This window comes from Oncorhynchus mykiss, chromosome 32, assembly GCF_013265735.2.
Source record: "Oncorhynchus mykiss isolate Arlee chromosome 32, USDA_OmykA_1.1, whole genome shotgun sequence".
NCBI classification, from domain to species: Eukaryota; Metazoa; Chordata; class Actinopteri; order Salmoniformes; family Salmonidae; genus Oncorhynchus; species Oncorhynchus mykiss.
This window is the reverse complement of record NC_050572.1, coordinates 33982545-34010033: the sequence shown is the minus strand read 5'-3', so window position 1 is coordinate 34010033 and position 27489 is coordinate 33982545. Positions and strand designations below refer to the sequence as shown.

At 40.6% G+C, this 27489-nt stretch overlaps 1 protein-coding gene across 3 annotated transcripts in view; it reads right to left on the bottom strand.

Moving 5' to 3' along the window:
• Nucleotides 1-27489, bottom strand: part of LOC110487597 (glutamate receptor ionotropic, kainate 5) — an 86449-nt gene that overhangs the window by 39967 nt on the left and 18993 nt on the right. For 2 of the 3 annotated variants that reach the window (XM_036971159.1, XM_036971161.1), the window contains exon 4: nucleotides 253-411. In XM_036971159.1, coding sequence (XP_036827054.1) covers nucleotides 253-361 — 109 coding nt within the window. In that variant the 5' untranslated portion in view covers nucleotides 362-411. Of the gene's footprint in view, nucleotides 1-252; nucleotides 415-27489 lie in introns of all 3 variants that reach the window. The other variant, XM_036971160.1, reaches the window with a different exon arrangement.

Below are 27489 nucleotides of genomic sequence, written 5' to 3'. Positions count from 1 at the left end.
TGGGTAAAGCCACTGAGGAGTGTTTGTTCTTGTCAGCCATGACAGTGGGATCCCTATTCAGCCGTCACTAGTTACCACAGCCACAAAGTAATAAACCATGCTCATTTTTAACAATTGATCTTCTTAAAATGTGATTTTAAACCTAACCCTAACCACACTGCTAACCGTATGCCTAACCATAACCTTAGTTTTCTTGATTTTTTACGATATAGACCATTGACTCTGTGGTTGTGGTAACTAGTGGAAACCCACCCATTCTGACGGAGGAGAGGGCGGGAGCCTGGGTGAAAGAGAGCGGGGCCATGGTCAGCAACAGGAAGAGGAAGTAAATCGACAGCAGCAGCGCTGGCAGAGCCGGCATCTTCCACTGCTCCTCATGGGGAATGGTCTTCTGGCTGCCTGGTCCACCACCTGCTGGACGGGAGGACTCATTACAACACAGATAATATACAACTACATGACATAATAAACAGCTCAATTACATAATACCCGACTGACTAGGGGAGAATCTCAATTCCATACTCCTCGCGTCCTCTCTCCTCGCCACCTTCTTAAAACCCATTGGATGAGAAAGCCAGAGGTCCTTCCCCTCTGACCTTCTCCTCTAATGGGTTTTAAGGAGGTGAGGAGAGAGTATGCTAGGAGTATGCAATTGAGATTCTCCTTAGGACTTCATGTATTTCAGAGGTAAGGAGGCAGCACACATTCACATAGTTCACACTCACATAGAAACTCACATGGCTACCAGAATTAGTCACTCAAGGAAAAATTCTAGAGCACAAAGCGATTAAATAGTGGAAGCAATGAGAGAGCGATAGAGAGAAAGAGAGAGAGAGAGAGAGAGGGAGAGAGAGAGAGAGAGAGAGAGAGAGAGAGAGAGAGAGAGAGAGAGAGAGATAGAGAGAGAGAGAGAGAGAGAGAGAGAGAAAAAAATGGACAGAGAGAGAGCTTTAGGTATTGAAAATAATGTAATTGGCTGAGGAGGCATGACAAAATCTTCAAAGTAGATTAAAGCTACAGCAGTGAGATTTAGGGAGGGCCGGTATAACTGAACACAGGAAGTAGCCATGGGGTAAAACAAATCGAATATAGTTCCTTCACATCCCATAACTTCATCTGTACTCTGGACAGTCAGTTATTTTGTCAACTGTCTGATTTGTTACCCCTGCTAAATGTTTATCTTTCCTGCCAATGACAAATGTAATTTAAATTGAAAGAGTTGAGCAGGACAGGTTGACAAGGCAAGAGACTGAGGAGCGCAAGACAGTGCGAGATGAGCGGTAATAGATAAAGAAGAAGAATTGAGTTGATATTATAGAAAGAGAGAGAGAGAGAGAGACAGACAGAGAGAGCATGAGAGAGCTGTACTGAGTGACAGAAAATTTAGTAGGAATAGACACGGTACAGACTGTAGGAGCAAATGGGAAATGGAGCCTGGTAGAAATAAACAAAATAGTGATCCTAATTAATTAGGAGCTTCCAGTAGGCTGTAAGTGGTGTCATGTAGCAAGCCTGCTGTTACAAAACATTGCACCTCCGGGTGCATTAGCTTAAAGAGGCAATCTGCGAATGCTACATCAATTCTTTTACTTTTAAATTAATTATGAACTCAGCAAAAAAAGAAACAGCCCTTTTTCAGGACCCTGTCTTTCAAAGATAATTAGCAAAAATCCAAATAACTTCACAGACCCTTCATTGTAAAGGGTTTAAACACTGTTTCCCATGCTTGTTCAATGCACCATAAACAATTAATGAATATGCACCTGTGGAACGGTTGTTAAGTCACTAACAGCTTTACAGACGGTAGGCAATTAAGGTCACAGTTATGAAAACTTAGGACACTAAAGAGGCCTTTCTACTGACTCTGAAAAACACCAAAAGAAAGATGCCCAGGATCCCTGCTCATCTGCGTGAACGTGCCTTAGGCATGCTGCAAGGAGGCATGAGGACTGCAGATATGGCCAGGGCAATAAATTGCAATGTCTGTACTGTGAGACGACTAAGACAGTGTTACAGGGAGACAGGACGGACAGCTGATCGTCCTTGTAGTGGCAGACCACTACCTGCGGGACAGGTACAGGATGGCAACAACAACTGCCCAAGTTACACCAGGAACGCACAATCCCTCCATCAGTGCTCAGACTGTCCGCAATGGGCTGAGAGAGGCTGAACTGAGGGCTTGTAGGTCCTCACCAGACATTACCGGCATCAACGTCGCCTATAGGCACAAACCCACCGTCGCTGGACCAGACAGGACTGGCAAAAGTCGTGGTTTTGTCTCACTAGGGGTGATGGTCGGATTCGCGTTTAATGTTGAAGGAATGAGCGTTACACCGAGGGCTGTACTCTGGAGGGGGATTGATTTGGAGGGTCCATCATGGTCTGGGGCGGTGTGTCACAGCATCATCGGACTGAGCTTGTTGTCATTGCAGGCAATCTCAACGCTGTGCGTTACAGGGAAGACATCCTCCTCTCTCATGTGGTACCCTTCCTGCAGGCTCATCCTGACATGACCCTCCAGCATGACAATGCCACCAGCCATACTGCTCGTTCTGTGCGTGATTTCCTGCAAGACAGGAATGTCAGTGTTCTGCCATGGTCAGCGAAGAGCCTGGATCTCAATCCCGTTGAGCACATCTGGGACCTGTTGGATCGGAGGGTGAGGGCTAGGGCCATTCCCACCAGAAATGTCCGGGAACTTGCAGGTGCCTTGGTGGAATAGTGGGGTAACATCTTACAACAAGAACTGGCAAATGAGGACATGGACTGCAGTACTTAATGCAGCTGGTGGCCACACCAGATACTGACGTACTTTTGATTTTGACCCCCCTTTTTTCAGGGACACATTATTCAATTTCTGTTAGTCACATGTCTGTGGAACTTGTTCAGTTTATGTCTCAGTTGTTGAATCTTGTTATGTTCATACAAATATTTACACATGTTAAGTTTGCTGAAAATAAACACAGTTGACAGTGAGAGAACATTTCTTTTTTTTTCTGAGTTTACATATGCGCACATTGATTCTTAAAGAATATACTTTCTAAAATACTCATGAGCTTAGTTCAACTGTTGGACCCCATCAGAACCCAAAATATATGCTTGTTTTACAGAACATGGTGAAAACTATGATGTTGATCTCCTCGATGGTGAGTTCTTGCACCCATAGCCCTGTCTATGAGAGTGGTTACATTTCTCCAGCCCCCTCCCTCAGCTGTTTACCAAAACACCGGTGGGTTTTTTCTTTGATATTGTTTGAACTTCAGATTGCCCAAGAGGGGATTACAAACAATAGTTATTTTCCTTCAAATGAAATGGCAAATATCAACATGGAGTTTTCTTATCCTTATTAAATCTTATCTGATAGCTTTTTACAGTGTTAAACAATATGGTCCTGATAACAAATATACCTCACATTATTTCCGCTGCTTTGAAAGTGTTTTTGGTCCAGTTTGAAGAGGTTTAAAAACTGAAATGACAATTTCAACGAACGCTCGAGTCAACATTAGCTCCGCTTCGTCTTTCAAGTAAAAGGCCGTTTAAGTGGCCATAAGCTACTCTGATGTGCGGAAGACAGCCCCCACAAATACTCAACGTCACAAAGGAAAGATCCGGATCAACTGTTAGTCTGTTGGGTAATGAGACTTAATACCTTCCCTAAATATAGGATATTAGCATTATGTTCCTGGGGGATAAGACTGTTTTGTTTTGCTTTGCCGGCATCACGGAGCCGTCTTGCTGACTCAAACGCTATAATGAGATGGTAATCCTTTCAAATAGCCCCAGACACACAACACATTTCTCCCTCCGAACAGAAGGATGGGTTCAACACAGGTACACACTCTTCCCCTGCGCTTTCTTCTGACAGCTAGCATGCCACTGTAGGCTACCATCATCGCATGCGGCACAAACAGAAATGACAGAGGGGGCCAAATTGATTTGGAATGGGTAGTGGACGGTGAACGGTGGCAACTAGCTATATTGTTTACATGGACTCCACTAATTGTGGTTTTGATGTCTCTCTGTCTTCTAGTACGTAAACTGTGGTCCATTGTCTAATACAAATGGTTAGGGAAAACACCCTAGACACTAAATGGTTTAGTTAATGCATTGCACATTCCGACAAAAATGGTTGTTCCACTATTGGTACCAGCTGTGTATATGTACAGCTGTCTGCACTGTACGCTGTACTGTAAATATGGAGTTCATGAATACATGTACCAAAGACATGCACTGTGCATGGTTTTCCCATGTTGCTTCAGCTGTTCATTCCAGGTTTACTCTGTGGTAGATGTGTTTCTCTACTCCAATCCTTGTCAAAGCGCTCGATCACAAACATGGAGAAAGGGAGGGAGGGATGGATGGATGGATAGGCAGAGGAGAAGCCACTGCTACTACAGTGTGAAGGTGAGGGCTGACCTCTGTGGCCTGACTGCGCTGAGCTGCAGATGAGCACATGAGACATCACACCAGCGGGTAACGAGTGAGTGTACAGCATCAGCAAAGACAGAAGGAGAGAGGGGGGAGAAAGGTAGATTGGAAGGAGAGATGGGGGAGAGGTTGATGGGAAGGAGAGGCGGGGTGGATATATGTTACATATTGGCAGCAGGGTAACTGCAATATAACATTTGAGTGTAGAGAGTACAGAAAGCCATACAAATTTGTCAAGTTTGAGAAAAATACAACATTTGTTGTCCAACTTGACCAAGCTTACACGTGTAAAACAAGGTCCTACGGCTGGAATATACTGTTGCACGACCTTGACTGGTCCCGAGAACACGTTCTCAATTCTACGAGCTAAAGAACACAGAGAGCTAGCTAGCTACAAGGGATGTGCATAGCAAAAAGATTCTAAGCCTGGTAAAAAAAAAAAAAAAAAATTATACAGTACAATCTACAACAAGATAATACCTTACACAGGGACACATTAAATGAAGGTACATTTAGCAGAGGCTTGGCCAAAGAATAAAGATAGCTAACTGCAAGGGATGCACATAGTAAGTAGACTCTAAGCCTTATAGAACATTAAAATACCACTAACTGATCTGGTCATAACATGTCGATGCTATTTGGGGTGCATTCAAATGCTGACCTGTTTTGCAATTGCAAATTCAACCAATAATACCCCCCCTATAAATTCTGATCTAATGTTAGGTTAACCTACACCATGCAATATCAGCATCCCTTCTCCCCCTGCAGCTGTAGGCTCTCTGCCAGTCTTTCACTGTCAGCAGTGAGTCAAATGACAGTCTAACACCCCTAGGGCCTTCACCACATCCACTGCTCCTATAAAAAGTAGAGCCATGCTAAGTCAAATATGAGTTAATCAGAGTGCTGCTAAAATTAAACGAAATGGCCCCCGAGCTATGACAGGTTCTTCTGCTCTCTGGAGTTATGCTCCACAGTATGTGACAACACTCTCCCTCTCCTTATCTCTCTCGCGATTTGACAGGGGACACCGTTCTTGGAATTGGTTGATGTAAAAGGAAGTGGGATTGAGACCGTTACCGCGAAAGCAGGGAACCCATAGCTAGCAGTGGGCTTCCGGTCAGGTAGAAGCCTTATTGTTGTTTTCATTTTGTGCATGCTTTATGAACGCTGTTCTACATTAAATATTTACGTCGGGAGTTAATTAGCGGAGCTGGGAATGACTCCTCTGGAGTCGCTTAGGACAGACTTCCTCTTAATTACCTCCATTTCTTCAAACACTGGGAACGCCGGGCTGTCCCTATAGCGACCGAGTCACTCGATATACCAGTAGCTTCTGCATTCAGCAACTGCAGCTTTGCCATGCCATCACAAAGCTGTTCAACATATAAATAGAGGGAATGTTTTCAGTTTGATGTGCCAGGCAGCCAGGTGTAATTGAAACCTACCATATGTCTCAGTATACATACTTACTCACTAAGTATGCATAGCATGTCCGTTGCTTCATACTATATAGGCTTATATCATCATGTCTAGAAGTATGGCTGAGTTTACACAGGCAGGCATAACTTTGATATTTTAATTGGTCTTTTGACCACTAACATAAGATGTTTTTCACATCAGATCTTTTACCAAGCTGATCGTATTGGTCCAAAGACCAATTATTATTATTTATTTTTTACAGAATTTTTCTGCTTGTGTAAAGACAGCCTCTGAATGTTCAGACTTGTCAATCGGTGTAACAACTGTACAAAAACTAAAAAATGTACAATTTCGAACGAGCTGCCGGCAGTAAATTGCATATCCTCTGAGAGGCTGATCAAGAGGAAAACATTTTCCTCAAGCTTCGTTACCTGTATTAATTCTCTCAACATGTGTCAATTCAGATTCATTACAGGCTGGCTAGTGTTTAATGGAAATCTACCCAATGTCACCCCCCCCCCCCCCCCTACCACCTTCTCCTCTCTTTCTCCGCATCCAAAGAAAAAAGCAGGAGTGGCTTGATTTATGGGAGGTAAAGGAAATAGTTTAAAGAGCTTTCTGCCTCTCGCATAGCAATAATGTCCTCCTTTTGCTTTCTGTCAGAATGTCATTTTCCAAAAATGGTCAGATCTGGGCGCTAAATTCCAAGTCTGCCATTAATCACAGCATTTGATAATGACACACACACACCTTCCCTGGAATTACGCTGGGCGGATAGTGGTGGGGAAAAAACGGTCGAGGTGCTGGGTAGCGAGTACTGAGTGAAAAATCCCTGGATCGCTTTTCCTCTCTCCTGTCTCCCCTCTCAGTCAGTGCTTTGGTTATTTTTTAAATGGTCTACTAGAGGACATCACTGTCTGTTTGATCCGATCTGATATCAATATTTCATGTTTACTGTAAAACAGGAAATGTAGACATACGGTTCCTCGTGTAACGTTATACAGAGCGGGCAGGAAGAGGTGGCCGGGATTTGTAATGAAAGAGAGATTCATCAAAAACAAAGCGGTAGATTAACATAGAGGGAACAGAGCACGAATGAGGAGGAAATGGGTGAAAAGAGGGGAGAGAGGGAGCAAGAGAGTTTTAGAGAAGGGGGGAGAGTTATTTGCGGCCAGTGTTGATTCGTGATCCTTATAACAAGCTTTTCTATGCTACAGTACGACATGCTGAAGTAAGCGAATAAAGTGTTAAATCCCAAAATTAATAACACTTACATTTTACATTCGTCAATAGCGTCATCATCAACCCTCATTGGTTTCTATCAACATCATTCTATACTTTGCTCAAAAAGATCACTCAAACCAGAATGTTGAGGCATATCTTGCCATCTACATTTCTAAGATCATTAAAACCAGAATGTTGAGGCACATCTTGCCATCTACATTTATTAGACTACTGTAATCGGTTGGTAAGAGGCGATGCAAATTGTTGGGGATTTTGTTCTGTAATGGACAAGAAAGATTTGTCAAATTCAAATAGAGTTTATATGAATCAGCCTCCCTCTTGCTGTAATCCATATGCATACAAATTGAACTACTACTGTGGGGTTGGTCATTATTGACAACCTTCATAAAGATGAGTAAAATACTGAGCTATTGTATGCTTCAAAAAAATGAAAAATGATATTATTTTAAACTTATATAATTGCTCAGATAGTATATGAACACCTCATATGCCATAACAAGAATATTTATAAATAATTGGAAATGAGCAACATTTTCTCCCAGACTCATTACAACATGTGTAGAACAGAATGAGATCATCTTTAAAACTGCTAATTCTTCTCTCTGCCACATGGCAACATGGCAGGAAATTTGCTTTAAAACAGTAATAATTTCTCTCAGCATCATGGCAAAATGTGTAGAATAGCAGGAAATTAGCTTTACAAATGCTACATTCTCTCAGCCTCATTGCAACATGTGTAAAATAGTATGAGATTGGCTATAAAACTGCACATATGTTCCTTTGCCCCATGGCAAAATGTGTAGATTTGTACGAAGCTGTTACACCCCCCCCCCCCCCCCCCCCCCCCCCCCCCCCCAAAAAAAAAACATCCTGCAAAAAATATATTATTCAAGCTGTCCATAGCACCGGCTCCAATCCAAGTTCCAATGCCAGGCATTTCCTTTTGTTGAATGACATGAAAATAGAGCTCTTTGGCCATGCACACTGGCGGTCGGTTTAGCATCAAAAGAAATATGGAAATGCAGAAAAGATCCCCCTACCAGTTGGAAAATATGGTGGTGGATATTTGATGTTATGGGGCTATTTTGCTTCCACTGGTCCTGGAGCCCTTGTTAAGGTCAACGGCATCATGACTTTTACCCAGAACCAGGAACTTTTAGCCTAACAATTGGTTGAAACTGGTTGATCCACAAGTGGATCTTCTAGAAAGACAATGACCCCAAGCACACATGTAAATACACCCCAAAAAATATAGAATTTACCGCAAAATCAACATTTTGCAATGGCCATCTCAGTCTCCGGACTTGAACCCCATAAAAAAAAAACATGTGGTTTGAATTGAAGAGGGCACTCCATAAAACACAGACAAAGGATATCAAGGATCTGGAAAGATTCTGTAAGGAGGAATGGTCTAAGATCCATTCCGATGTGTTCTCCAATCTCATAAAACATTTTCGATAAAGGCTCAGTGCCGTGATCCACACAAGGTGAGGTATTGAAATCATTTTGACCATTATATTTGTGAAAACAAAATAAATTACTTGTCAAACAAATTCAAACAATTTCTCTTAGCAATTGAGTCTGAAATAATATTTGAAAAAATAATTACCATATAGAATATAGCACAGTATTAGTATTATTTATTGTATACAGTCCTTCAAATATATTTTGGGCCAATATTTTTGGGCCCGACTATATCCATTCCAGCCAGGTTACAGGGACAAAAAGCAGATAAGAGGCATTTGACATAGATTACTACCAAAATGCCTGCAGATGACAGGTACAAAGCCAGTTGCCAAATACAAAGCCGGATTACAGGTGTAAAGCAGCGTGGATACAGACGCAATTTCAGACATGTCGCTAGTACAGTAACACAGGCCCCAGCTGAAATCCACAGACCAACAGCCTGACTTTTCTACATTCCAGATCCGTCTTGGTATAAATTGTATTATAGGCTATTAAATCTCTCATGTCATCCTCTCTTATCCCTAGCTTTTCTCTTCCATCTTGGTTTCTCGATTTTTGTCTGTAATGCGATTGAGGCATAGCCCTTTGTAGCATACTGTGTAAAGCAAAGGACATGCAGAGCTTTCGCAAAATACGGCCAAATTAAGTGCTTAATGCTATTGTTGGACTCCGATCCAGTAGACTACTACTAATAATAATCCTACTACTACTACTGCACTACAACAACTGCTATTACTACTACACTACAACAACTGCTATTACTACTACACTACAACATGTAATATTACTACTTCACTACAACAACTGCTATTACTACTACACTACAACAACTGCTATTACTACTACACTACAACATGTAATATTACTACTACACTACAACATGTAATATTACTACTACACTACAACATGTAATATTACTACTACACTACAACAAGTAATATTACTACTCCACTACAACATGTAATATTACTACTACACTACAACATGTAATATTACTACTTCACTACAACATGTAATATTACTACTACACTACAACACGTAATATTACTACTACACTACAACACGTAATATTACTACTACACTACAACATGTAATATTACTACTTCACTACAACATGTAATATTACTACTACACTACAACAAGTAATATTACTACTCCACTACAACATGTAATATTACTACTCCACTACAACATGTAATATTACTACTACACTACAACATGTAATATTACTACTACACTACAACGTGTAATATTACTACTACACTACAACATGTAATATTAGTACTTCACTACAACAACTGCTATTACTACTACACTACAACAACTGCTATTACTACTACACTACAACAAGTAATATTACTACTACACTACAACATGTAATATTACTACTCCACTACAACATGTAATATTACTACTACTACACTACAACATGTAATATTACTACTACACTACAACATGTAATATTACTACTCCACTACAACATGTAATATTACTACTACACTACAACATGTAATATTACTACTACACTACAACGTGTAATATTACTACTACACTACAACATGTAATATTACTACTTCACTACAACAACTGCTATTACTACTACACTACAACAACTGCTATTACTACTACACTACAACAAGTAATATTACTACTACACTACAACATGTAATATTACTACTCCACTACAACATGTTATATTACTACTACACTACAACATGTAATATTACTACTACTACACTACAACATGTAATATTACTACTACACTACAACATGTAATATTACTACTACACTACAACATGTAATATTACTACTCCACTACAACATGTAATATTACTACTTCACTACAACAACTGCTATTACTACTACACTACAACAACTGCTATTACTACTACACTACAACATGTAATATTACTACTACACTACAACATGTAATATTACTACTACACTACAACATGTAATATTACTACTCCACTACAACATGTAATATTACTACTTCACTACAACAACTGCTATTACTACTTCACTACAACAACTGCTATTACTACTACACTACAACTGCTATTACTACTACACTACAACATGTAATATTACTACTCCACTACAACATGTTATATTACTACTACACTACAACATGTAATATTACTACTTCACTACAACAACTGCTATTACTACTACACTACAACATGTAATATTACTACTCCACTACAACATGTAATATTACTACTCCACTACAACATGTAATATTACTACTTCACTACAACAACTGCTATTACTACTACCCTACAACAACTGCTATTACTACTACACTACAACAAGTAATATTACCACTACACTGCAACATGTAATATTACTACTTCACTACAACATGTAATATTACTACTACACTACAACATGTAATATTACTACTACACTACAACAAGTAATATTACTACTCCACTACAACATGTAATATTACTACTCCACTACAACATGTAATATTACTACTACACTACAACATGTAATATTACTACTACACTACAACGTGTAATATTACTACTACACTACAACATGTAATATTAGTACTTCACTACACCAACTGCTATTACTACTACACTACAACAACTGCTATTAATACTACACTACAACAAGTAATATTACTACTACACTACAACATGTAATATTACTACTCCACTACAACATGTTATATTACTACTACACTACAACATGTAATATTACTACTACTACACTGCAACATGTAATATTACTACTCCACTACAACATGTAATATTACTACTACACTACAACATGTAATATTACTACTCCACTACAACGTGTAATATTACTACTTCACTACAACAACTGCTATTACTACTACACTACAACAACTGCTATTACTACTACACTACAACATGTAATATTACTACTACACTACAACATGTAATATTACTACTCCACTACAACATGTAATATTACTACTTCACTACAACAACTGCTATTACTACTTCACTACAACAACTGCTATTACTACTACACTACAACAACTGCTATTACTACTACACTACAACATGTAATATTACTACTCCACTACAACATGTTATATTACTACTACACTACAACATGTAATATTACTACTCCACTACAACATGTTATATTACTACTACACTACAACATGTAATATTACTACTTCACTACAACAACTGCTATTACTACTACACTACAACAAGTAATATTACTACTACACTACAACATGTAATATTACTACTACACTACAACATGTAATATTACTACTACACTACAACATGTAATATTACTACTACACTACAACATGTAATATTACTACTACACTACAACATGTAATATTACTACTACACTACAACATGTAATATTACTACTACACTACAACATGTAATATTACTACTACACTACAACATGTAATATTACTACTACACTACAACATGTAATATTACTACTCCACTACAACATGTAATATTACTACTTCACTACAACAACTGCTATTACTACTTCACTACAACAACTGCTATTACTACTACACTACAACAACTGCTATTACTACTACACTACAACATGTAATATTACTACTCCACTACAACATGTTATATTACTACTACACTACAACATGTAATATTACTACTCCACTACAACATGTTATATTACTACTACACTACAACATGTAATATTACTACTTCACTACAACAACTGCTATTACTACTACACTACAACAAGTAATATTACTACTACACTACAACATGTAATATTACTACTCCACTACAACATGTAATATTACTACTCCACTACAACGTGTAATATTACTACTTCACTACAACAACTGCTATTACTACTACACTACAACAACTGCTATTACTACTACACTACAACAAGTAATATTACTACTACACTACAACATGTAATATTACTACTCCACTACACCATGTTATATTACTACTACACTACAACATGTAATATTACTACTACTCCACTACAACATGTAATATTACTACTACACTGCAACATGTAATATTACTACTACACTACAACATGTAATATTACTACTCCACTACAACATGTAATATTACTACTACATTACAACATGTAATACCACTACTACACTACAACATGTAATATTACTACTACACTACAACATGTAATATTACTACTCCACTACAACATGTAATATTACTACTACATTACAACATGTAATACCACTACTACACTACAACATGTAATATTACTACTACACTACAACATGTAATATTACTACTACACTACAACATGTAATATTACTACTCCACTACAACATGTAATATTACTACTACATTACAACATGTAATACCACTACTACACTACACCATGTAATATCACTACTACACTACAACATGTAATATTACTACTCCACTACATGTAATATTACTACTACACTACAACATGTAATATTACTACTCCACTACAACATGTAATATTACTACTACACTACAACATGTAATACCACTACTACACTACAACATGTAATATTACTACTCCACTACAACATGTAATATTACTACTACATTACAACATGTAATACCACTACTACACTACAACATGTAATATCACTACTACACTACAACATGTAATATTACTACTCCACTACATGTAATATTACTACTACACTACAACATGTAATATTACTACTACACTACAACATGTAATATTACTACTCCACTACAACATGTAATATTACTACTCCACTACAACATGTAATATCACTACTACACTACAACATGTAATATTACTACTCCACTACATGTAATATTACTACTACACTACAACGTGTAATATTACTACTACACTACAACATGTAATATTACTACTACACTACAACATGTAATATCACTACTACACTACAACATGTAATATTACTACTCCACTACAACATGTAATATCACTACTACACTACATGTAATATTACTACTACACTACAACATGTAATATTACTGCTACACTAGAACAAGCGCTATTACTACACTGTAATACTATATTGACTAACCAGACAATCCTATTCACCGTATTAGGAAATACTGTAAATTGTGTTGATAATAGCTCCTCTGTTTGATTCAGTACATTCTTATTTTATGATAGGTGGGGCTTTGGTTAGTCATCTTTGGCAGGTTTCGAGTTCCCCTTATAATCTCCTCCATTCTGAGAATACCTAGTCTATATCAAAGGACGGCTGCAAACAGTGTCTTTTCAGCCAAGAAAGACTGTCTCTTTCTCTTACCCTCTGTCTCTCTTAGCCCTCGTCTGTCTCTCTTTGAAACTCTCTCTCCCAATGACTGTGTAGGCCTATGGGCTCCCTCTCCCTTCTCCTCCATCAGCCTTTCCCTCAATCTTTCTCTCTTTCCGCCTGTCTTTTGCACCTCTCTCTCTCTCTCTCTCTCTCTCAGTCCCTGAGTAACAGAGGAGATGACAAGGTGTGAGCAGAGAGTCCTGGGGGTACTGAGTGACAGCTGGAGCGACACGGGCCATTGGAGACCATCCCAACACCAGCCCGTCGCTCGCATTTAGCCCTCAACCCAGCCATCTCCAGATGCTGTCTATAGCCAACTGTGCATTCAGTCTCACCACAACTGCTCTCCGGGACGCCTTGAGCCACAGGCTGCAAAACAAAAGGCTGATTGGCCAAGCATCCCATTTTTTTCCCCAAACTGACAGTTATCCACATTTCAATCGAACGGAACACAACGATGAGAAACATCGAGATGTTTCGAGTCGACAGAGAGGTGGGATGAGTAATGTTTGGCGCTCTAAGAAGGGATGTCTTTCGCAGCCTTCCCTCAACTAGAGGTCAAGAGAAGAAACGTATCGGTTTAGGATATTTTTTTGTTGTTTTGTTTGAAGTGGAAGACATTAGCTGGAAGGCAGATATAACCTGTTGACATTAAGGCAGAGGTAGCTCTATGATCTATATTTTAACACACTTTTTGGCAATGACCTCCTCCCCGGCTCCTCTTGTTCATGTAATTGGTCTAACTACCACCTGTGCTGAAGAACAAAAGACGCCTTATATCCAACGTAATCCTCAGTGGTTAGCTAAATCTCCACTGACTGTTTACACATGCCAGTCTAACCGACAAGATGGTTTATAAAATGAGCGCAGGCAGAATGGAAATTACAACCAGTGATTCATAGGAGTCTTGAATGGAAACGCTTGAGTAAATGAGGGTTACAAAGTGTATTGAAAGCAGGTGCTTCCACGCAGGTGTGGTTCCTGAGTTAATTAAGCAGTTAACATACCATCGTGCTGTGGGCCACGTGTGTGTGTGTGCGTGCGTGTCACTAGATCTCAACCCAGTTGAACACATGGGAGATTCTGGAGCAGCACCTGAGACAGCGTTTCCCACCACGATCAACAAAACACCAAAAGATGGAATTTCTCGTGGAAGAATGGTGCCACAGCAGCATTTCACTGTACGGTCGTATTAGGCACATGTGACTTGACATCCCTCCAATAGAGTTCCAGACACTTGTAGAATCAATGCTAAAGCGCATTGAAACTGTTCTGGCGGCTAGTGTGGTGGCCCCAACGCCCTATTAAGACGCTATGCTCGTGTTTCCTTTATTTTGGCAGTTACCTGTACATACATGTACAAGAATATACATACATTTATTTATAACTAGTTGATTCATGCAAAGGTGTAATTACTGTGGCGTCAGCCATAGCGATATCAAATTGAAGCAAAACTAAACTCTATATTTAGTGATTCCCCTGACATGGCGACCGTCTGCCATGGTGTCTCCTGGGTGGCCTTTGTTATAGATAATCCATAATGACTCGTCACATTAAAGGGTCCCTCCAGAGACAGGGGGTACGGAAGCCTCTCCTCTGAACAAAAAAAATACATATTTGGACACTGAATTTTTAGCCTAACGTAGTAACTGAAATGTGGACACTGACTGTAGGCCTATAGCTCTCACATGTAGCCTAATATCATAGTATTGCTTGCAGTAAAATTTTACAACAAAGGTTGATTTTGTCTCTGGAATAGGTGTGGAAAAACATGATTTATTTATTTCAGCATCTTGAGAGAATGCGAATGCAGTTAGTGACCGTGCAAACGTGCCGTCTTTGTCTGCGACATAAAAGCTGACAGTAGGCTATTTCAACCACAGAAAATATCCATCCAAGATGAAATGAAATCTTATCAGATTCATTTGGGATCGTTTTCACAGATTTTCATTTCTTTGAAAACGGTCAAACTGATATCATTTGGACATTCCACTGTTTCATGCTGTTTTAGGGTAAGGGTTACGGTTTGGGTTCGGGTATGGGTGTTAATGCTAAATTGTAATTATTCCGCCACTATGGCCTATTTATTGCCTTACCTCCCTAATCTTACTCCATTTGCACACACTGTATATAGATTTTTCTATTGTGTTATTGACTGTACTTTTGTTTATCCCATGTGTAACTCTGTGTTGTTGTTTTTTGTCTCACTGCTTTGCTTTATCTTGGCCAGGTCTCAGTTGTAAATGAGAACTTGTTCTCAACCGGCCCACCTGGTTAAATAAAGGTGAAATAAAATAAATAATAATACATTTAAAAAATGGGTTAAGTTTAAGGTTAGGATAAGGGTTAAGGTTAGGGCTAGGTTTAGGGTTAGTAGATCATTCGTTGAAATGTTACTGCAGATAGTCAGTGGAGCATCTACAGATGGACAATCCAAATAAAGCGTTACAGAGAAAACTTTGTCAACTAGATTCAGCTTATTATTGATTCAATTTATTCCAATGTTCTGGATTTTTGTCTTCTTCTTGGGCAACGAGTAATGACAGAAGAGAAGCTGCAGGCCTATCGAATGACAGACTAAGTTGGCTAACAAATAGCTTACCAAATGTTTTGGTTTTTTTTGTATGTTGAAAAACATCTAAAATAGGGGTGAAAGTGGCCTGAGTAGGCAGAGATGATTGGCCGGACCGTGACACGTGCAGAAAGCGTTGGACACGTCAATGACTTCAGGCTACAAGTGTCTCTAATGACAATCACTGAATGTCATTACACTTTCCATGCATCAAATTGCAGGTGTACAGTACATTGTTTTAGATGCTGGAATCACTGTAGAGTGGATCGAAACATGTGCAGGCAGCCTACTTTTTGAAGTGATTTGTTTGACAATCAGATGAAAACATCATGCCTGGTTGTCTTCCTGCCACATTAAAAGGTCATACATTTTTACAGTACATGTCTTTACCTTTATGCCCATAAAGAAATGTGTTCAGGCACATAGGAGGTCCCGCACCACCTGTTCAAATATTGTTCCGCCGTCCCTGCGTTACCGGTAGTTACCCGTCATCAGACCAATCATACTGAGCAGGTGCACATGATGAAGTCACACCTATGCGCTAGGATCACACTGAGCGTGTGCAGTAGAATGATGCGAAGCGTGCTGTGCAGTGTGATTTTAGCGTCTATATCAAAGTACTGTATTTAATACAGATATTTTGGGTTTCATGGCATTGCATTTGAGTATATTGTGTTGCTTATCTGAAAAATGAGAGAATGTTATTCGGTGAAATGATGTCGAACACCACCGCTGTTGTTCCTTGACTTTCTTCTGACTTATCTTCGACGGCCATTAACTAAGAGGTCAAAGGCCATGAAACCGCTCTACTTCTTTAGATTACGCCTTACAAATGTAAACAGGCTGTACAAAGACATACAGTTAGGTTTTAAACACACAGTTGATTAAATCTGTCTTTTTCATGATACTACGAAAACGGGATAATCTAGTATTTGACTTCCGTCGTGTTTTTTTTTTTTTTATGCAGCAGGAGCCACCGACGTTGCCATAGAAACCAGGAGTGAGGTAGAAAATCACCAACCATCATTCCATTTCATTGTTCGGAGTAATGAGAAACTACACGTCACTGTGAAAAGAACTATAGCGTTAACTGAAAGCTTTCTTTGAAGTCTTTTCTCAAGTCGTTTTGAGGTCGCATTTTGATTCGATTCCAAAGAATTCCCATTCTCAACCTCTCTCGAACCTCCAATATCCTTCACACCTGTCTTTCAGATGTCATTAGCTCATTTGAAAAACATGGCCTTTCAAAAAGAGGCCGTAGACAAAAACAACCCACGGGTGATATATGGGTCACAATAACTGGCTACAACAGGTATCAACTGGCCACAACAGGTAGCAATTTCAGAGCAATCCTTCTGAACAAGTGGACACTTGTTTATCTCTTATCGCCCTCTTTTTGCAGTCTTTTTCCAGTTCTTTCATTCACTCCCCATCCTCCCTAAGGCTACCTTCTCCTCCCCTCCTATTCTTTCTCTGCCCCCTCCCTTCCTGTCTCCCTCTTTCATGTGAGCATATGGCCCTGTGTAGCGTAATGCTAAACCACCGGTCTGACAGGCAGAGAGCGCTCGCCACCTCTGATCAAACAGGGTGAAGGGTGGGGGGGGAGTTCTCGGATCATGTCCCCAGGGAACCTGCCTGTCGGGAGGCAGGACAGGGGGATGAGAAGGATGGGGAGGGGGCTGAAATGCTGAATCATAGACACGGGCAACATGCGATTGTTCATTGAGATTCTGCACTGTCCGCCTCCATCCACCAGCTATTGTCAAACCAGGCGTAAAGTAGGGCATTGTCTACGATACATACACACCGACTCAGGCGTATAACTACAGAGCAGTCAGAAAGACACACATGGGACTAGCCTGCGGTGGTGGATTTGCAAAGCAAATCAATAGGCTGATCCTGAAACGGGCCCTTTCTTCAGCAACACTACTCGACTCCCTGAATGGAGAGCAGTGTAGAGAGGGACCTGCCTAATAATTACCCCCTGGGGAGAACATGCAGTGCAGTGTAAGGGCAAGTATGCTTCGTCAATACACACTGTCCCTGCATAATACTCAACCAGTCAGTCATTCAGTGTACTATTTCTGCTTCGCTAGTATGAACTTGCGTTTGGAACAGGTCACAAATCCAAGCAGATACTCACTTTAACACACCTACGTACTGTATATAACCAGATAATTAGGCAAACATAGGTTTACCTGCTAAGAAGCCGCCTTGACTTCCTGGCAAAGTACTAGTGCATAAAGATCTATTTAGAGCTAATACTCTGAAGCAAATTGATATCCTGTTATATAAGGGAGGTAAATATGGACTTTATTCATGGATTCTGGCACCGGAGTGAGATTTTGCTTCATGTTAATGAGGTTGTAGTCTCTGTTGGCCTCCAGGAGACCTTTTGTATTCGGGGATACACACTCGTATTTGTACACAGCTGCCGATTCACAGCCCGATTGGTGGACTTCTTTTTGTGTAATGAACACGACCAGGGAACATTATGTAGCCCTGCCGCACTGAGTAAATTTCACATTTAGTTACAAAGACAGAGAGACCTGTAGTCTCTCGTCTCGCACGAAAAGACCTGCACTGATACAGTGTACACGTACACACACACACACACACACACACACACACACACACACACACAAAGAAGACACACAGATATCCTCAAGCTCCTAACACACACATAAACTAAATTAAATGCATGCTCTCGCTCATATTTGCACACTGATAATTACCTGCTTGCTCAGGCATACACACACAAGGACCTGCATCATCACACATGTGCAAATGCGCACACACACACAGACACACAGACACACAGACAGACATACAGACACACAGACACACAGACAGACAGACACACAGACACACACACACAAATCGCTTTTGTAAGCCTTCATTGTATAATGCCTCCACTCGCTGTCCTTCACTGCAGCCACTTGTGTATGGGTGCTTTTTTGTTCAGTGTTTTTCAAACAGAGTGATCGCTTGCCAGGCAATTTTTAGCTCTGGTCGACGGGTGGGGGGAATTACGCAACGGACACTGTGCAAACTGAGACCCCCCCCCCCCCCCCCCGCTTCACACCATTGCTGGACCATGACACCAATAGAATGTTTACCAATCCTCTCTCCTTATTTCTCTCCTTTTCCCACCACCTCCCCTCCCTTCCTCTCCATCTCCCTCCTGGTCCTCTGTTGCCACGGCAGCAGTGTGAAAAAGAGGGAGCGAGGGAGGGACAGGAAAAAGAGAGGGAGGAGAGTGAGACATAAAATGCCATCTTGGTCATTTTGATAGTCAGCCTGCCTGTGGTTGTGTGTACGTGTGATTGTGCGTCTGTGTGGATGTGAGTGCGCGACTGTGCATGTGTTAGAGAATCTGTAATAAAGCTTTAGTAAGAGATAGAGTTGGTGAGCTTGTTAGTGAGTGGATGAGTGACTATCGGAATGACAGACAGACAGCCGAGTTAGTAAGTGATTGAGCGGTTGAGTGAGTGAGTCATAATCCTGTAGGAAAGGTAACTAACTGTACAAGGCTACTAGTTAGTTTGGGCGAGTAACTCAAAACAACACACTAATGGGAAACTTTTAATAATTTGTGGTGGTATGTTGGAAGTTTCTGCGCCAGAAAAAGAGTGTCTCTGTTGTGGATCAATGGTGTGTTGTTGTGAAGCATGGTCACACCCTTGTCAAACGTTGGAACTACACTGCAGGCAGTTTTTTCTCTGTGGTCCCAGGGTCGGACGATCCTCGCTCAATATTTACTAGCTGAAAACACCAATTCAAAGAGCAGAAATCTTCACTGTAAGGATCTCACACAAAGGAGACAGTCAGATGTCCAGCCTAGATACCAGAAAAGGAACCTGCAGTACTTGAGTGTGTCTAGCGATTTGGGCGTTACCTGGATGACTGTTAGAAGACTTACAGCAACTTTCGAGGGGGGATATCCATTACTGTATTGATCTGTTTGTATCAGTGTTGGCATCGATTTGTACTGTATATAGCTATGTGTTCACGCAAACATGTTTCTAGTATACTTGATAGGTGTCCATCCTGTATATTGCTTGTTTGTGTGTGTGTGCGCGCGCGCGCGTGTGTGTGTGTCAGTTTCTAGCTATATGTTTCTGTGGGTGTTACCTCTCTCCATAACCTCGCTCTAGAGAGTCTCCTCTCTCTCTTCTCTCTGGCCAATGTGTGACATCATGCCCGGGCAAGAGCGATGGCTTAGGTAAACAACAGCTATTAACGGTGGCCGGGGCGAGGAGAATCCTGGCGCACAAAAGGCTGACATTGACTGCACCACATTGGACTAATGTGAAGCGCATAGAGCACACCGTTCCAAGACCTTCAATAATGACGCTGATTCATGCTCCTATTGTTATTACTGTCAGATACGCTTTCCACCTTAAAAGCAAACAAAATCGTCTGAAACACCCGCCTCTGTCTCCTATCCCCTGCCCACCTACCTCCCCCTGTGCATGTTTGATTCTCGGTTACCTGCGCATATGTTGCTTTCCCTTTTATGCGTCCTCTGTTGCACTCGCTTCGGTTTTTAGCTGACTACAATGGGCCTTTGAGGTTTCAGACTATGTGTATTCTCTTTTTTTCTTGACTTCATCCTCCTGTCTTTCTCTTTACTCAGTCTGCCACTGCACTTCACATTTCTACCTTTATACCTCTGTCTACGTTTTCACTCAAACCAACTGACAGATGATAGCTAGGACCACAGAGATACAATGCATTCAGAAAGTATTCAGACCCCTTGACTTTTTCCACATTTTGTTCTAAAATGGATTAAATATTTTTCCCTCATCAATCTACACACAATACCCCATAATGACAAAGCGGAAACAGGTTTTTAGAAATGTTTGCTAATTTATTACAAATAAAAAACAGAAATACCTTATTTACATAAGTACATAAGACACTTTGCTATGAGACTCAGAATTGAGCTCAGGTACATCCTGTTTTGGAAAGGCACACACCTCTCTATATATAGTCCCACAGTTGACAGTGCATGTCAGAGCAAAAACCAAGCGAGGAGGTCGAAGGAATTGTCCGTAAAGCTCCGAGACAGCACTGTGGAAGGATACCAAAAAATATATGCAGCATTGAAGGTCCTCAAGAACACAGTGCACCATCATTCTTAAATGGAAGAAGTTTGGAACCAACACTTCCTAGTGCTGGCCGGCCAGCCAAACTGAGCAATCGGGGGAGAAGTTGTAGGTCAGGGAGGTGACCAAGAATCCAATAGAGTTCCTCTGTGGACACAGGAGAACCTTCCAGAAGGACAACCATCTCTTCAGCACTCCACCAATCAGGCCTTAATCGTAGAGTTGTCAGACATAAGCCACTCCTCAGTAAAAGGCACATGACAACCTAAAGGACTCTCAGACCATGAGAAACAAGATTCTCTGGTCTGATGAAACCAAGATTGAACAATTTGACCTGAATGCCAAGTGTCACATGTGGAGGAAACCTGGCACCATCCCTACGGTGAAGCATGGTAGTGGCAGCATCATGCTGTGGGGATGTTTTTCAGCATCAGGGACTGGGAGACTAGTCAGGATCGAGGGAAAGATGAACGAAGCAAAGTACAGAGAGATCCTTGATGAAAACCTTCTCCAGAACGCTCAGGACCTCAGACTGGGGCAAAGGATGACCTTCCAACAGGATAACGACCCTAAGCACACAGCCAAGACAATGCAGGAGTGGCTTCGGGAAAAGACTTTGAATGTCCTTGAGTGGCCCAGCCAGAGACCGGACTTGAACCAGATCAAACATCTCTGGAGAGACTTGAAAATAGCTGTGCAGCGGCGCTCCCCATCCAACCTGACAGAGCTTGAGAGGATATGCAGCGAAGAATGGGAGAAACTCCCCAAATACAGGTGTGCCAACGTTGTAGTGTCATATCCAAGAAGGCTGTAATCGCTGCCAAAGGTGCTCCAACAAAGTACTGAGGAAACAGTCTGAATACCTATGAAAATCTTTTACATTTGTATTTTTAATACATTTAGAAAATGTCTACTAACCTGTTTTTGCATTGTCATTATGGGGTATTGTGTGTAGATTGATGAGGGGGGGAAAAAACAATTTAATCCATTTTAGAATAAGGCTGTAATGTAACAAAATGTGAAAAACATCAAGGGGTCTGAATACTTCTCGAATGCACTGTAAGTGGTGGTCCCACCTAGCCATCTTAAGATGAATGCGCTAACTGTAAGTCGCTCTGGATCAGAGCGTCTGCTAAAAGACTGAAATGTTCATGTAGATAAAACAATGTCTGGAACTGTACGTCTTTATGGCTAGGACTGGTTCGATTTTGGGATATTCCTCATGGCTTTGAGGTGTTTTCAGGGGCGATAAAGAGGGGGAAAGGAATGGATAATGGATGAGAGGTTTAGATTATTGGAACAAAGCTAGGCATTCCTCTTTGTCCCACTGCCTCTCCGTGTTTCACCGTAGGTAATTAAGATCACAGCTTTTATGGTTTTCTCGCTCACAATGGATAGCTCCAGAGGCAGCGAGTGCCATGCCAAATCTCAGTTGAAACCTGGCAGATCCTCATATTGTGAATAGAATACAAATGTTCGCACACATGCATACCTACATACACACGCACCCCCCCCCCCCCCCCCCCCCCACACACACACACACACACATCTATAAAGCATGAGTATCTGACAACCAAGCCTGTCAATCAATCATACTAACAATAAAACAAGCATGCTACAGCAAGTCAGCCATTGTCAATCACAATAGGCTTCCTCCTTTACCTCGCTCTCCTTCTAGCTATTCACTAAAACATTTGTCATCCATTATCAAAAATGATCAAATTGTCTATCAGGCTTTTCATATGCTGCACTTACAGTGCAATCAGACAGAAATTACATTAAAGTACATGACAAGAATTCTTCTCTAATTTTCATTCACTTCTAGTGTACTAACTGTAAACCCTGGCACATGTGTCTTCAGAAACAATGGCAGAGCTACATAAAACACCGCACAGTGGATTGTGTGTGTAGCGAAGTTCCCTTGAACACATAGCTCTGTGCTGTTGGCTTTTAGATTGTGTGGAAATTCTGGTCATTTCTCAGTGCGTGTTAACCTGGAGAGCTTTGGGGCGAGTGGATTCAAATAGGGTTTGTCATTATCTCTCTTCTCTCACTGTCCAATCTGCAGCAAAGTCATTTTAGGAGACTGGGGGAAAGAATTGTGCAGCTCAGGAGGACATTACACATACAGTATCATGATGATAAGACATCAACACACACCGAAACAAACACATCCCCACATCCACTCACACATTTCTCTCTCTGAAGCACACAAAAGTCAAAACACGCAATACACACACATTCATATGGCATTAAGCATATACACATGCAGCATACTCTTAACTCATAGGTATCTGCACATGTATTCTCAACATGTAGGCACATAATACAGACTCTCCCGTTCTCTTAAGCACCAACATCCGGAGGCGGAGACATAAATATTGCATGTGCTGTAACTCCACACATGTATAGCCTACTCTAAACTAATAGGCCTGAACTCTCAACTTATGGGCACATACACACTCTCTCACTCACATAACGCGTGCACCTACGCACCAAAATACTCGGAGAGAGGATGACACCATTGATTTTTAGAGGCGCCAAGAAAAACACTGAAACCAAATTCACATACGGTATACCCCTGTTGTCAAGGATCATCTCAGTGAATGGGAACGGGTTACTTTATTTACAAAGCTGTAGAGCCGCTGAGACATTTCCATCACGGAAGTGCTTCAACTTTGAGCTCTCTCTCTGGCAAACAAAAAAAAAAACCCAGCAGCATCACCTTTTGTCATGTAACAACTGCAATCATATGGGCAGACGGGAAGCGGCTTTGCCTCACTTAAACAGCTTCATCTCATCTGAAGGACGAATGAAAGTATACCTGGTATCGTTTTTCTTCATAGACCACTGCTTACCTAACAGGTTTACCAGGTAGATACATCGAAATTGCTGTTATTATATATTCAATTCCTTTCTATAGTATAACAGTCATCACTTAATTCCATAGTAAGATGTCAGTTAATTTCAGATTAACTGGCTCAAGGATCACTACCGTTTGGTACCAGGTAGTTAGTTACCAATTGTGGTGAATTTTTTCAGGTAAGTATCAGAAATGACCCCTTTTACCATAGTTTCCTAGTTAATCCATACCAGGTAAGTACCAGCTTAAACTGGGCTGTAATATAAAACGCCATGGTATAACTCATGCTGTTGTGACCTTTTCATTCTAGCCATTACAAGGCTACGTAATAGAGTCGTGGCTGAATAAAGATAAATGTCGCTCAGGCCGGAGTAATGTGTCTATTATGTCCGCCTCATTTTGTTGACGGATGTAATGTGGGGGTTCTCTTAACATCGCTTAGCGTAAATGACCTAATTTTGCGCCCAGATGTGCCGCGACCCAGAACGGTGACCTCAGTCGAGATCATTACAGCAAACCAAAGCAAAGATTTCCCCATTTACAAGATCAATTCTGAGCAGCACCTATACAGATCCACTGATCTTCACGTCGCACGAATGATCTGATCTCATGTGTGGCGTATGAATTTAGCACGTCCACATCTGGTAAAGAATTGATTGGCGTATGCAAGTATTACGCGATTAGACTCCTGTGACTTTTTAGATTCCAGGAAATTCCAAGAAATGAAGAGAGGTATATGGCTTCTATTGCTGCTTCTAGAAAGCACTTGGAGTTACGCCATATACTTCTCTAGATATGATATGGTGCCCTGAATGACCTTGATGCTGCTAACCACAGACCTTTGGCGATCTCAGTCTAGATTATTATATACATACTGTATAGCATACCATCAACTAACCTTAGCCATGGGGTTTTCATAGGCTACTGACATCCCATGAGGAGATTATACATCATTTTACAAGTACAGTATATTTTCAATGACTTTCCTATCTTTATTTCTGGTGGAAATAAAGGAAGGTGTTTAATTGTCACATACACCGAATAGGTGCCGTGAAATAAAGGCATGTGACAGTCAGAACATATGGGAATCACGCGGATGATTAAAGCAGACATACAACATGTCATAGTATAAAATGAGAGGTGCATGTTACAGTACGTTTGCACAGATATATTGATTCTACTTGCAGAACTGATCAGTTGAAGGTGACAGATATTAGATTAGTCTCCTGTTGTCCTCTTATCAATTCATCTTTAAACCTTTTCATATTCTGCAAAACATCCAGTTGACTCCATGCTTGATTACCTCTTCATTTTACCTGATCATTCCATTATGTGGAAACTGTGTGCAATTACTTTTTCAATGAACCGTTCTGAGTATTTTGTAACCCCGTACAACATCAAATTAATTTTGTCTTTTTTTTTTATGAATTAAACTAGATCAAAGGAAAAAGATTGGCTCCGCGAACTCTATGTTCTGTTACAGCTCGATTTCATAGTTTTAGATGAAGATTAAACATCAAAACGAGATCCAAATATCCATAACCTCCATTCACACTCTTAGACACGCATACACACACAGTTACCAAAGACAGACGCTTGCTCACACACAAACAAACATATATGCCCGACACTCGCACGTCCATGCCAACACACACGAAACGTGCAAAAACATTGGCTAAAACATCCCAGAGCAAATTACTATTCCTCATCCCGTGTGTTCCCAGGCTTAGCCTCCCCTACTCCAAAGCAAACATAGCTCATGTTTATTTATGATATGCCAATAAGGAGCACTTCAAAGAATTGTCCGGCCTGAAAAATCTCAGAGGTGTTCTGTAAGGGTCTGTAAATTAGACCCATAATTCTGGAGAACCGATGCACCATCCAAACCAATCAGACAGGGTCTGCCACTGCACCAGAGAGAGTACAACCACCAAACCCACAACGATGTCCTTTGGTTGGTAGCACTTCACATTAATGAACGTGTGAAGGGTTTCTAAGTAGTTAATAAGCTGGTTTCACAATAGCTCGTAAAGAGTCTGCCACACTCTGAGGGAACACCACCACCACCACAAAAACATACATATATTTCTGTAGGTTGCACTATACATGAAGGTACCACAAATAGCTATACAAGGGTTTCTAAGTAGTTAGCTACTGGTAAGGGGTTGTGTTTAGTTAACAAGCAGATTTGTAAGTAGATAACAGCTCATAAGCGGTTTATAAGTAGCTAGTACTCTGGATATCAAGTAGCTAGTAAATGATTAACTAGAAGTAAATGAGGTGGAAGTTAATAAAAGATTTATGAAGGATGTATACGTATTTCATCAACTATTCAGGACCTTCAAAATGATAAATGAATGGGTGAAAATGTTGTGATCTAATCATTTCAGTGCTTGCCAAATAGTGTGATTCTTTAAATGGTTACCGTGGTTCAGTGCATGCCAAATAGTGTTTTTCTTCTGATGCATGGCTACTGTTGTGATATATTTCTTTATTAGCATATTAATGCCTGTAAGGTACACCGCAGTGTGGAACGATGCAGCCATTTCACGAGAGGACTGCATGTTTTTATTCCCCTATAATGACCAGATATGTGCATTTCGATGTCAAGCCACAACTATATTCTCACCCTTGTCACATTGCTAATGGGGAGAGGAATGGGATGCAGGGGCGGTGAACACATTTTAATACATCTCTCGCATAGATGACTGAATATCCTCGTAATAGCCCTTTCTCTGGGAATCAGATCCTCCTGCAAGGGCCTCTGTTGCAATATTGAAAGGGCCTGGAGTGGAGTCCTTATGCTTTCTTAGTACCATCGCCAAGCACATAAACAGTGACGCGCAGTGATAACATTATCAATGTGGTTCGACGTTTCTCTCTGCTTATAATAGCACATGACTTAGGAGATGAGTCATGCAATGTTCATGCAAGTTCGACGATTCATTTCTAGATGTTTTGTACGCTTTTTATGGGCAGCACCTCAATGAAAAATAATAATAATAGGTTACTCTTAAAATACTCTCGAAATGTAAATGATTGTCCCACTCTTCTTGGAAGGTCATATTTTGCCCCCCCCCCCCAAAAAAAAAAAAAATCATATTGGACGGTAACACATTTT